Source organism: Lontra canadensis, unplaced genomic scaffold (genome assembly GCF_010015895.1).
Source record: "Lontra canadensis isolate GAN:19392208 unplaced genomic scaffold, GSC_riverotter_1.0 scaffold424, whole genome shotgun sequence".
NCBI classification, from domain to species: Eukaryota; Metazoa; Chordata; class Mammalia; order Carnivora; family Mustelidae; genus Lontra; species Lontra canadensis.
In genome coordinates this window covers 66,993-78,668 of record NW_022631417.1, presented here as the reverse complement: position 1 = coordinate 78,668, position 11,676 = coordinate 66,993, and the positions used below count along the sequence as shown (strand labels likewise).

The following is an 11,676-nucleotide window of genomic DNA, read 5'->3' as shown; positions in this document are numbered from 1 at the left end:
AGTGTATGAGTTACACATCAAGGACATCCACTAATGAAAGGTAAAGCAGAGAATCCAGCTCAGGTGATTTGCCTCCCCAGTCCTCGGCCTTGCGCTCACTGCCTCGGTGAGGCTCGAGGGACGTGGAGACAGGAAGGCCCAGAAGCCAGGGCTGAGCTCCGGAGGGAGGAGAGGCCTAGTTCCTGGGAGCCCTAGTTCCAGGTTGCCATAGTTACTCAGTCTGTTTTCACCCCAAACAGAGTAATGGGGAGTGGGGGAGCCTGGCTGGACACGTGAGGTTCTCCCCTCCTCCTTCAGGCCTGGGCTTGTGGCCCGGGCGGCCCCTGTCCAGTCATCTGGGCACTGAGCCCAGGCCCAGCCCACACCCTCTAGCTGACCCAGGACACTCCTGCAGAGCCAGGCCTGAGGCACTGCTGGACAGGAGCCACTGACGGGATCCCCCCAAGGTAGAGTAAGGTTTGGCCCCTCACCCTCTGTCCTGTCCCCCTTCCTCCTAATCAGAAACACAGCCTTTCCTGCCGGATCTGTTCTCATCCTTTTCTTTCAACGGGACTCTCAAGTCTCAGTGTCCTCCAGTTTAGGGCCGAGAAGATGCTCTTCAACATGCCCGCTTCCCTCCAAACACCACCCCCTTCTCCACTGTGGCCCCTCCTTTCTGGCTTATAGCCCTCTGGCCCCAGCTCTGCTGTTTGTTCAAGCTGCTTGTCCTGGAAATCAAGGGGAGGGAGGGAGAACCTGCTAGAATGCAGGGGACCCAGGGAGGCTGCTCACCCCAAAGGGCGTAGGGCCCTCTGTCCTTCCTGTTTACTCAGACACATTCCAGGGATCTGTATCCTCGGGGCTGTCATGCCATGAGACATCCCACCCTCATCCCCCCATTAGACACAGACATACCCCAGAGTTGTAGGGGCGGGGACAAGGGGATGACATGAGGTCTGGGATCCCATCCCCGCCCCCACCCCAGAGCCAGCTATGTCTTCAGTGCTTGGTTCTCTGATACACTGGCCCTACGGAAGCCAATTTCCCCAAATTCTCTGTCATGAGCCAGAAAGGCAGCCACCAATCCTTCAACTCCCTCCAAGTTGTTTATTTAATAATAAAAAGAAGATAGTACATATTCATAAACTTGATCTCCCACCACCACCCCTCCTTTACTCCCAGTGACTAGCTCCAAAATGTAAAAATGTCCCTCGTCCCTCCTGGGGACTTAATTCCCACCTCTACCACCCTCCCCAAAATAGAGAAACAAAAGAATAAAGAGTGTGTAGGCGGCCACCCACCCCCAAACTTCACCTTACTCAATACCCTCAAACAGAGAAGCAGGAATTAGGGGTTCTGAGAAATGAGAGGAGCCCTATATTCCTAAAAGGGGGTAAGAGGAGAGGTGAACCCACTCATCTCCAAATAAGTGCTTAACCCCACACCCTGTCTTTCCTTTACCAATTGCCCCAAGCCCAGATCAGAGAACTTGGAAAACCCCACTTGGTTGCCCCCACCTCCCACCACCCCCCAGCTCTAAGTCAGTGTGAGTTGCAGAGGTCAGGGGTGATTGAGGTAGAGAGGCTGGTGGGAGGCCTGACGGGCCTGGCCGGCTGCAGAAGCTGGCAAGGGGCCACCTGTGGAATTGCCCGGGGTGGAGGCTGGCTGTTTTCGGAGTGAGGGGGGCACCGTGGAGGTCTTGATGTGAATCACCCTGGTGTCCATGACCTCACACTCGATCTGCATCATCTCCTCATAGTCCCCTGGGGACCCCCGGCCTGAGAGGGTCTCTGTGAGAAGGAGGGAGGGTAGGCAAACAGAGGAGAAAAGTAGAGGGGGACAGGGAGGGAGGGGCAATGGTGAGGAGGCAGATCCACAGCAGGAGGTCAATGAGAGGTAGGGATAGAGTTGGCACAGGGAGAGGAGAGGGGCAGGAAAAGAAAACGACATTGACAGAGAGTGACAGAGAACACATATGATGGAGGTCATAGGGGAGAGGACATCAAGAGAAAACAGGAGGTGAGAATCTGGCAGTTCCCAGCCTATCCCCTCTGCCCACACCTACTCGAGGGCCCTCACCAGGGGACAGCCAGCACCCTTGTCTTCCTCCCATGTCTCCCGAGCTCTGTTTTTCTCTCCACCCATTTCCTGCTTCTTCTCATCCAGGAGTCTAGCCTCTTTAAGGAACAGCCCACTCCCTCCATTTCCCCCTTAACTCCTCATTGTTGGGTCTATGAGAACCTCCCCCTTCTTCAGTTTTAGGGCCCCTCTCCAGACCCAGCAGGGAGAGAATTACCATTGGGAGCCATGGCAGGCATCACCAGGGACATCTTGGGCCGAGAGGTCTTGTTATGGCTGATGGCAGGGAGCAGCAAGTGGTCCTGGGAAACAAAGGGGTCAGGCTGGGAGGCTGGAGGAAGAGAGGTGGACAGGCTCCCCAGCCCTACTCTAGAGCCTCCGCCTGAAGACAGACTGCTAGAGAAGGGAGGGGGCAAGGAGTCACTCACTCTTCGGAAGGACACAACATAAAATGTGTCTTCTCGTCGGTCAATGGCGTCCAGGAACTCTGGCTGCGAACGGTCTGGGTGGCGATACAGCTGCAGCTGGCCCACAGAATCCCTAGCCAGGTGGGGAACAAGCATTTGGGAGGAGCCCAGCCCAATGCCCAGGTCCCGCTGGGGAAGGCGGGAGAGGAAGAGAAAAAAAGACAGGAGACCCCAGGGGATGAGGAAGGCATAACGCCACTGGTGGCAATGATGATGCACACAGGACAGATTCTGGGAGTTTAGATCTCTCGAGTGAAACCTCCCTTAGTGACAGACAAGCACCCCCAGTGACTCACCTCTCTGGGGGCCCGGGAGGTTGGGTGGGGACTGCCTTAACTGGAGGTGACTTCCGCAGCTGAGACTTCTGGAAGGAGAAGTATCTAAGGATGTGAAGAGGGTGAAGGCAAAAGGGAAAGAGAGACGGCCCCTGGAAGCTGATGCCACCTTGCACCCACCCCTCGACTTACCCAGATGATCCCTCAAACCTCCACAAAAATCCCTAGGATATTTAGTCTTCCAGTAGGCCTTCCTTGAGCCAGCCCTAGTCCATCCTACCTGTCTCTCCTGGGCTCTCTGGGGAATCTTTCGCCGGCCTCTCTGGTGGCGCTGGACCCAGCCGCTCAGCTCATCAGCAAGCCTAGGGAAGCAGAGGAGGGACAAGGCTCCCACTGTCCCTGCCTGCACACAGCAGAGGGAAGAGAGGGCAGGGAGGGCTGGTGCTTCAGCACACAAACCAGTCAGGCCACCCGCAGAGGGGTCCCTGCCAGGAATCCCCCGCACCTCAGGGACTCAGTCCGGTTGAAATGCCGGCAATCAGAGGAGAGGAAGAGCTGGTCCAGGTCTCTCAGCAGTAGCTCCTCGGCACCCCCGGGGAAGGCTGTCAGGTTTCTGGAGTGAGGGAGGAAGGGGGCGATGACTGGAGGATGCACCCTTCCACCAGCAGAATCGGCCATGATGGTAAGAGAACTCTGGCTCCCCTCAAAAAGAAAGTGACTTTTGGGGAAAAGATACCCTCAGCACTGCCCAAAGACAGGGCCCTCTCGTCACCTGAAACTTGGCCGGCCTGGAGCGCTGGGCTGGGGCTCCTCAGGACCCAGGGAGGAACCCTGGAGGGGTTCAACTCCCTGAACTGACTCTTGCATTGAGAACTCCAGCAAGTGTCTCCGGGGCTGAGGCTCCTCTCTGCTCATCCGAGGAGAGACAGGAGCCGGAGGCGGCTCACTGATGCTGGGGATAAGGAAGGACAGACATGGTGTGAGGAGTTCCGGCTTGATGGAGGGGCTGCTTAAGATCCTGGGCTCTGCAGACAGCCTGTCTGGGCTCTGGTCTATTCTACAAGAGTGAATCCCCTCATGCGTGAGATGGGAATGAGAACCATCACTACCTCAGAAAGCCAGGAAGCCTGAGGAACTCGGTAAGCACTTAAAAGGGACAATTTTTGTCAATCTTATTAGCACCATTGGCTCCAGGTGAGGACACATGATTTGAGAGAAATGATGGGAGTGAGAAGGGACTGGCCTGACGCACCTGAAGCTTCTTGGGGGCAAGGAAGGTCTCACCTGACAGGTCCAAAGTTGAAGGCAATGAAGAGAAGGAAGACCATGATGCAGACCACCTTCCTGTTTCCAGACCCCAACTTGAGCTCGCTGTTCTAAGGTGCAGAGAAAGGGCCGAGAGAGAGAGAGAGAGAGAGAGAGAGAGAGAAGGTCTTCCCAGAGGAGCGGGTATTCCCATTGGCCTCCTGGGACAGAGCAGCTCACCTCAGCCAGCAGGGCCTCCAGCCGCCGCCGGAGGGCAGCGTTCTCCCGGCGTAGCTGCTGGTTGTCAGCCAGCACCGCCTGCAGCCGAGCCTCCAACCCCTGCAGATACTCTTTCTTCTTCCTCCTGGACTGGCAGGCCGACTCCCGGTTCTTGATCATTCGCTGCTGCCGCTTCAGCAGCTTTGCCTAGGGTACCCAGAGGGCCAGATGGGCGGGAGAGGGGAACTATGCTTCCCGACTCCAGCGACTGATCACCCCACTGCTCACGCTGGCCACTCTCCTGCTTCCGGTCCTCTACCTACACAGCCAGACAGGGGTTGTTCCTCTCTGCTAAAACATTTCCATAAAGAGCCCTTTTCTCAACCGCTCCATGCTCCTGGTCCTCAAGAGCTGAGAGAAGTCAGACTGCAGGAAGAACTTCCTCCATCCTGGTTCCTGGTGGAAATTCAGTTCCTTTCCTTGGATGGGGAGAATCTTCCTTTCTCTTAGTTCTCCTTTTTAAAGGCCCACAGCTTAACTTTGCTATAATTAAAGAACACTTTACCTGGTTTTTCCCTAGGAAACAGCCTCCCTCTACCAACTACTGCCATAATCATAACACAGTATGACTCCCCTGCCTTAGATTTACAGACACCGTTCCCATTTCTCCATCTACAGTGACAGCAAAACTAAGGATCCTAAAACGACATAGAGTTGATGCTGACACTCATGTATAAACCGGGATCCACTTGACCTTCAGGATCATTTTATGAGTTTGCTTCCTCGCTCTTTCTGTTCCCTCCTCATTCCACAATTTTCTCGCCCACAATAGACTTCCCTCCTCCCTTCCCATTAGCTAGCCTTACCCGTCTCCTCCCCAGTACTTACATCCACTTCTGGTGGGCAGGAGTTCCCAGGCATAGGAGCTGGAACAATGCTCTTCCTCTCAGGCCTTGGAGCAGGGGGGGCCGGCCCCTCAGGCTGGACCCGAAGAGCACCTTGGATGAGGACAACTGGGGAGACTGGGGCAAGTGAACAGGAGGAGGTGAGAGCTGTAAGCGAGGTGGAGTTCTTGTGCTCACACCCACACCTGAGCACCCACGGGTTGGGAGACTCAGTGGCTGCAAGCTCCCCAAGAAATTCAGCCCAGCTCCTCCTTGCCTTCTTTAGTACCTGGGGGCGGCTGGACAAGGGGCTGCAAAAGGATGGTGGTGCTGGGAGGCACAGCTCTGGGTGGCATCGGGACGGTGGTTATCACCACAGGTTTGGGCTGCAGGGGTGGCTTCCGGGTGGGCAGGGCTTTGCCTGAAGGAAGGGGAAGGAAAGAAGGAATGTCAGGACGTGAAGCCTCTTGCCAGGGATCCCAAGGTGTCAGGAGGCCCCATTACCTAAGGAGCCATCGGAGGGTGGGCCCATGCTGATCTGGACTCCTCCAAGTGGGGGGCCCAGGACATCCTGCAGGAGACAGCCTTGAGGGGACGGTGACTCTGTCTTCACTTCCAGTACCTCTTCTCCTATAAAAGCCTGTGTTGGGCATTCCAGAAGATATGTGAGTCAGGAGGAGTGTCAAGGAGAAGGAGCTGAAAAAGAGAATGCTTTCATACTTCTGAGAGTCGGAAGGAACTCACTGAAGTGTGTGGAAGGAGAAAGAAAAGCTGATGCTCACCTGGTTGGGGGACTCTGCTGAGAGCAGGGAAGCCTCAGAGTTGATGGAGGAGGATGGAGAGACAGGTTCTACCTTGGTCTGGACATCTGTGGGGGGTCGGGATGAGACAAAATTTTGGATATCAGATAAACGCTGAAGGAGAAGAGGATTAAGAGATGGGAAAGAAGACATGATCCTTTCTCCTTGTACCAGAAAATAAAGCTGCCCTAGGCATGCAATCCCTAAGGAGGAAGAATCATGGGCTGCTGATCTGCTGGCTCCCTTCCTATCTCTACCCAGAACCCTGCCTTCTCCTTCCTGGGCTCCAGAAACCATCACGTGTCCCTGTGCTGACAACAGCCAAGTCCGCATTTCTACCCCACAAATACTATGCAGGAAGTCACTGCAATTCATCCATTCTACCTCATTCTTTCTGCCTCCTTTTGGCGTCCAAATTGCCTCAAATAACTGCATCGGGTCCTGCCTCTCCGCAATCCACTCTCTCTACTCTGCCACCAGAGTCATCCTAATCACATCGCTCTCTGGATTGACTCTTCAGAGGTTCCCACATGCCCACAGGATAAAAGCTAAGAGTCCCTTAGCAGGGTGCCCCCCTCTGCAACTTCTTGCCATTTCCCATTCCGTCCTCACATCCGGTCTGAAGAGATGTAAGTTCCCTAGACACACCCACACCCACCTCCACATTCATCCATTCATCTTCTGGCAAATCTCTATATGTCCTTCAAAACTTGGCTCAGGAAACCCTTCCTCCAGGAGCACATCCCTGATCCAGCCTCCATCAGGTGAGCTGCCCCTCTTCTGAGCTTTTGTGGCACCCCATGATGTCTATCCTGGAATTCCCACACCTTCAGTAACTGGTGCCCATCTTTCCCCTCCCATCAGACTCCAGGATTCTCGGGTCATCGTGGCGCTCACATCTTTTTCATCTTTGCATCCCTGGCACCCTGTCTAGTATGCGGTATGGAGTAGGTGCTCAGTAAAGGCTTACTGTGTAAATATGTAAGAGGAAATAAACTTGGCACCACTTAAAAATAGCACAAAGATTATTAATTATAGAATCTAGGAGTCGGGTATATGGTATTTCAGTTCTTCTATATGTTTGAAAATTTTTCTAATAAAACATTGGGGGAAAAATAATAAATATGCCCTAAACTCCATTACTTTCGTTGTTGTTGTTTTTAAATGCAAGGCAATAGGAAGTTAAGCCATACAACAGGATACTAGGGATGAGAAAAAGAAAGAAAAAACATCCCCATCTCTTCAGGGTTGCCTTTCCTGTGGTTTCCTAAAATTCTCCCTCCCCTTCCTGGCCTCTTTCCTGGTCATCTGCCATTTCCCCTCCCTACCTTTTCTTCCCTGTCTTATTGTCTGCATTCCTTCCCCCATCTGTACACACACATACTCTGCCTTAGTAAAGCCTGAGGGTGGTGGCAGACTCTTATTACCTGAGGGGTCATCAGAGGTGGGACCCACATTGATTTGGACGGTTTCAAATGGGGATGTTGGATCATCTCCTAGGAGGCAGAGTGGGGGCGCCAAGGACTCTGTCTTCACAACCAGCACCTCCCCTACACCAGAGGCCTAGGTGAGAGTGGGAGGTGAATGGGGGGAGGGCGGGGGCGGCAGCACAAAAAAGAAAAAAAAAACAAGGGAAGGTGTTGAGAGCAAGAGTAAGAACAAAAGCTTTAGAGCTTACTAATTATTTGACATTCGGGTTTGAATGGTACTAAGTATCTCCCAAAGCTGTCTCAGGCCCCTCGTTTTCTCTTTCTACTTTATTCCTGGGAGGGTTGATGAAGTCCCATGATTTTAAATATTGCCTTTAGATGGACAACTTGGGCAAGAACAATTCTAGAATTCTCAGCAGTCAACAGCTCTCTTCTTCCCAGCCCTACCATGGCTGCCACCTATCTCTGTATATTAAAAGACTCCTTGTTTTTTTAGACAACCACAGCAGAGACACGTAAAAGGAGGATACTAAAGAAATTCAAAGGCACCACAACTACTCCATGACCTATAGCACACAAAAAATTTCTCAGCATCTATGTGTGAAGGGAATGGAACACAGTCCCTGTCACAAACAGTAGAAGGAAGGAGATGGCTCTCACCTGGCTGGAGGGCTCTGTGGAAAGATGGGATGATTCGGAACTGAGGGAGGAAGAGGAGCAGGGGGAAGATGGCTCAGACTTCACCTGAAGATCTGGAAGAAAAGGGTTAGGGAATCATCAGGAAGCAGAGCCTGAGTAGTCCAAAAAGTATCCAAAGACACAGAGGTGGGGATCCCCTCACCTGTGGCAAAGGGGAAAGAACACATAAAGGACTGAAGGAGAGACGAGTGCACAGGCACTTATGAAGAGAAGGTATGAGGATACAGGGAGTTCTGTAGTTCCTGCGGAACAGTGGAAAGAGAAGGTTTTGGAAGGATGAGGGCATCACAAAGGAGATAGATATAGATATAGATATAGATACAGATATAGATATAGATTCCACTTGTTTATTTGAGAGAGAGAATGGGGGTGGGGCAGAGGAAGACGTGGTTTCCCCGCTGAGCAGGGAGCCTGATGCAGGCTGGATCCCAGGACCCGAACGATCACGACCTGAGCCGAAGGCAGACATTCAACCAATTGAGCCACCCAGGCGCCCCTCAGAAAGGATATCTTACCTGGGAAGATAGGCAGGGGGTCCCAAGGTGGCTCAGGGGGGCTGACATCCATCCCCACATCCAGGGAGCTGCTGCCAAACTGAATAAAGGAGGGCATTAGACAGCAAGAATGTGAAGAATTTAACAGCTCCATAAGCTCTGGTCTGGGGCTGAGTTCTGGCTCCAGGGCAACTACCACCCGCCAAAGGTTTAAGACAAGACTGGGATAGCAATACCGGGACATCCTGCTCTGGGCAGCGGAAGAGCTGCGTCTGCTCCTCGGCCAGATCATCCAAGCCAGTGTACAAGGTGCTGTCTGCAATGCAAAGCATCAAGGGGGTCGTCTGTCGGCCCAGCCTACAGATCCACACACAGCCCTGGGCCCATCCCTCATTGGCTCGGCTCAGCCAGACCTACCGCCCGCCCACTTGAAACATGATACAGTCAGAGAACTTCAGCCCCACCTTCCCCCACCCCGGAACAACTCGACGTTTCCGCTGGGAGTAGAGGTCTTTCCCAACTCCCGCATCCCCCGAAAGCACAACGAGCCCCCCTGCTCCGCCCTCCTTCGGGTGATGGATTCCGTATTTCCCCAGTCTTCTTCCGTGGACCTCCTCTTCCTCCCTGCGTGCCTCAGGAGCACAGCATGCCACAGCCCTCCTCCCTCCCCGAGGCCTCACTCCGCAGACCCCAGTCCTCGGGGCTCAGCAAGTTGTCCGTGAAAAAACGTGTTGGGTCCGCAATCTCGCTGAGGAGCATCAGTTCCGCCATCTTTCCCGCCCGCCCCCCACCATGAGACCGTTCCCAAGGCCCGCCTCTCCCCATCATCAACTAATCAGTTGATCTTAAAAAAAAGGGGGGACGTCCCGGAAGCTCTATCGACCAGTAAGAGGCCTGCGTGCTGAGTACATGAGGAGGCTGGACAGGCCCGGCCAATGGGAGCGCGGCAGGAGGGGCGCTGTCACACTCAACCGGGCCGTAGAGTTTGCGCATGCGCCGAACGGAAGCCAGTCAAAAAGCCTGGGAGGTGTAGTTCCCAGGATTTAAAGGCCCGCCATCTCCCTAGTCAGTCCTAAATTTAGTCGTTTATGTATCTTGCATTCATCTTCGGATATGGATAAGGCCCCCCCGCCAAAGTAGCACACGTGATCATATGGTTTTTTTATTGGTGAAGAAGTGAAAGAGGTGCACTGAAACCACTGCTACCTGCTTAGGAAGGCAAAAGCTGGGAATGGGACATGGGCTGAAACCCTCCATCTGGGTCTCCTCAAAATCTCACAGCATAAACCACAATTCACAGGTTCCTGTCTCTTTTAAAATTTAACTTTTAATCAGCCAAACATCTTGCGCAGACCCTGAGCCAGACCTGCATCTTGTTTTTTCCCCTGAATGATCACCTTTCCCAGCTCTTCCTGGGCTGCCCGGTTTTTTGGGTCTACCTCCAGCACCTTCCTGAAGTCAGCAGTTGCTTTTTCAAGGTTCCCAAGGGCAGCCTGGGCAACCCCTCTTCGGTACAAGGCCTTTAAATGGTCAGGCTCCCGCTCCAGTGCTCGGTCACAGCTCTGGGCTGCCAGCTGGGGCTGCCCTAGCAACAACTGACAGGCGGCTAGGTTGGCATGAAGAACAGTTCGTTCTGGAGGGCCAGGTGGAGGTAAAGTCAGCAGCAGCCGAAGAGCCCGTCCGTAGCATCTGGCAGCCCCTTCAGGATTTCCAGCTCGAAATAATTCTGTGCCCCTTGCACGTTCTTCCCTGGCCAGGGCTTCCTTCTCACTGGCATCCAGCTCCCAGGAGTCCCTGCCCTGAGTGAAGGAGGCCAGTGTGAGCCTGAAAAGAGATTCAGAGTGCTCAGAGAGCTGAAGCTCTGCCTCCTCACCTTGACACATGGACTCCAAGCATTTCTCTATGAGCTCCCCCCAAGTCCCCTCCCTCCACAGGCCCAACCCCATAGTTATTTCTGTCCAGCCCTCTGGCAGGCCTGACCCAAAAGGAAACCCAAAAGCCAGTACCCGGCAGCAGGAGCCTAGCTTGGGTTTGTCCAAGCCATGGCCACGGATTATGATCTTCTTAACAAAGCTCCCATCGGGGCAGTACCAGAGATCGGAAGCTTGAAGGGGCTCTGGTATCTCACTGGTTGATCCATAAGTCTTAGCAGAGTCTCCTTCAAGTCCAGCTGCCAGTTTTTCAGTCCCTTGAGGTTTCTTTAGAATTTGGCTAGCTGGATTTGGGCTCACTCTCAGCTCAAGAATTTCAGTAGGAGGGTCTTGGGGCTGCTGGCTAATCTGAGTAGTTGAATCAAGGTTCTCCTGGGGTTTCTTTTCCCATTGTTGTTGGGGTTGCGAGGTGTCCTTCTCTCCCATTGGATTGACGGGTGGCGTCTCCATTTGGCTGCCTGGTCCCTTCCAACCGGGGGTGAACAGTTTTGGACTAATGGGATGATCAGTTTCAGATCAGCACCTGAAAAGAAAACCAAAACAATGCTAATGGCCGCATTCTTATTTAGATTCCCTCTTCTTCCTCTCCTGTCCTTCTGGGACCCATGCCCCCCAGTCCTCAGTCTTTTTTTTTTTTTTTTTTTTTTTTTTTTTGTCTTTTTTTTCCTCCAAAGATCTCTGTCGGGCTCGAGCCTTCTCCGGTCCACCCACGAACTAATCCAGACCTAATCCAGAACTATAAATTCCACAAATCCCTGCGGCTCAGGTAGCCGCCCCAACTACGGGCACCCGATCGAGTCAAAAAATACCTGGGCAGCCAAAACGCCTAGCCTGGTGGCAATAGACGGACCATTCGAATCACCTCTCCTTCCGAAGCTAAGTGCTTCCTGAGTACAGTCCTCAGAGTCTTGCTCCAGGGAGAGAGGATGGCCGAGGGCCAGGGGCATCTGGGGACAATGACAGCTAACGCTGGAGCCCGCCAGGCTGCGAATCTAATCACATTCCTGTCAGCCAATCCGGAGGAGGGAGAGGGCTGGTTGGCCCGCCTTCTGGACTTGACATCACTTCCCCCCCCCCCCCCCCCGCAACCGGGAAGCTCTAGGCCTTAGCAACCGATCCTGGCCGAATCAAACCGAGCTAGGCGGGGTCCGACAGGCCCTGTTACTGAGACTAA

At 53.6% G+C, this 11,676-nt stretch overlaps 2 protein-coding genes across 2 annotated transcripts; both read right to left on the bottom strand.

Moving 5' to 3' along the window:
• Positions 1–1,051: 1,051 nt before the first annotated feature.
• LOC116862980 (cyclic AMP-dependent transcription factor ATF-6 beta) lies at positions 1,052–9,397 on the bottom strand. Its single transcript, XM_032850434.1, has 18 exons — positions 9,261–9,397; positions 8,808–8,887; positions 8,593–8,671; positions 8,039–8,130; positions 7,376–7,511; positions 5,931–6,016; positions 5,653–5,788; positions 5,438–5,569; positions 5,153–5,286; positions 4,286–4,471; positions 4,085–4,176; positions 3,573–3,752; positions 3,306–3,413; positions 3,081–3,162; positions 2,822–2,889; positions 2,487–2,598; positions 2,276–2,360; positions 1,052–1,769 (listed from the first exon to the last, which is right to left on the bottom strand). Exons 1-18 carry the CDS (start codon positions 9,394–9,396, stop codon positions 1,540–1,542), a joined length of 2,154 nt encoding a protein of 717 aa, XP_032706325.1. The 5' UTR covers position 9,397; the 3' UTR covers positions 1,052–1,539.
• Positions 9,398–9,728: 331 nt separating this feature from the next.
• On the bottom strand, positions 9,729–11,102 carry LOC116862987 (FK506-binding protein-like). Its single transcript, XM_032850444.1, has one exon. It carries the CDS (start codon positions 10,950–10,952, stop codon positions 9,903–9,905), a length of 1,050 nt encoding a protein of 349 aa, XP_032706335.1. The 5' UTR covers positions 10,953–11,102; the 3' UTR covers positions 9,729–9,902.
• Positions 11,103–11,676: the final 574 nt, after the last annotated feature.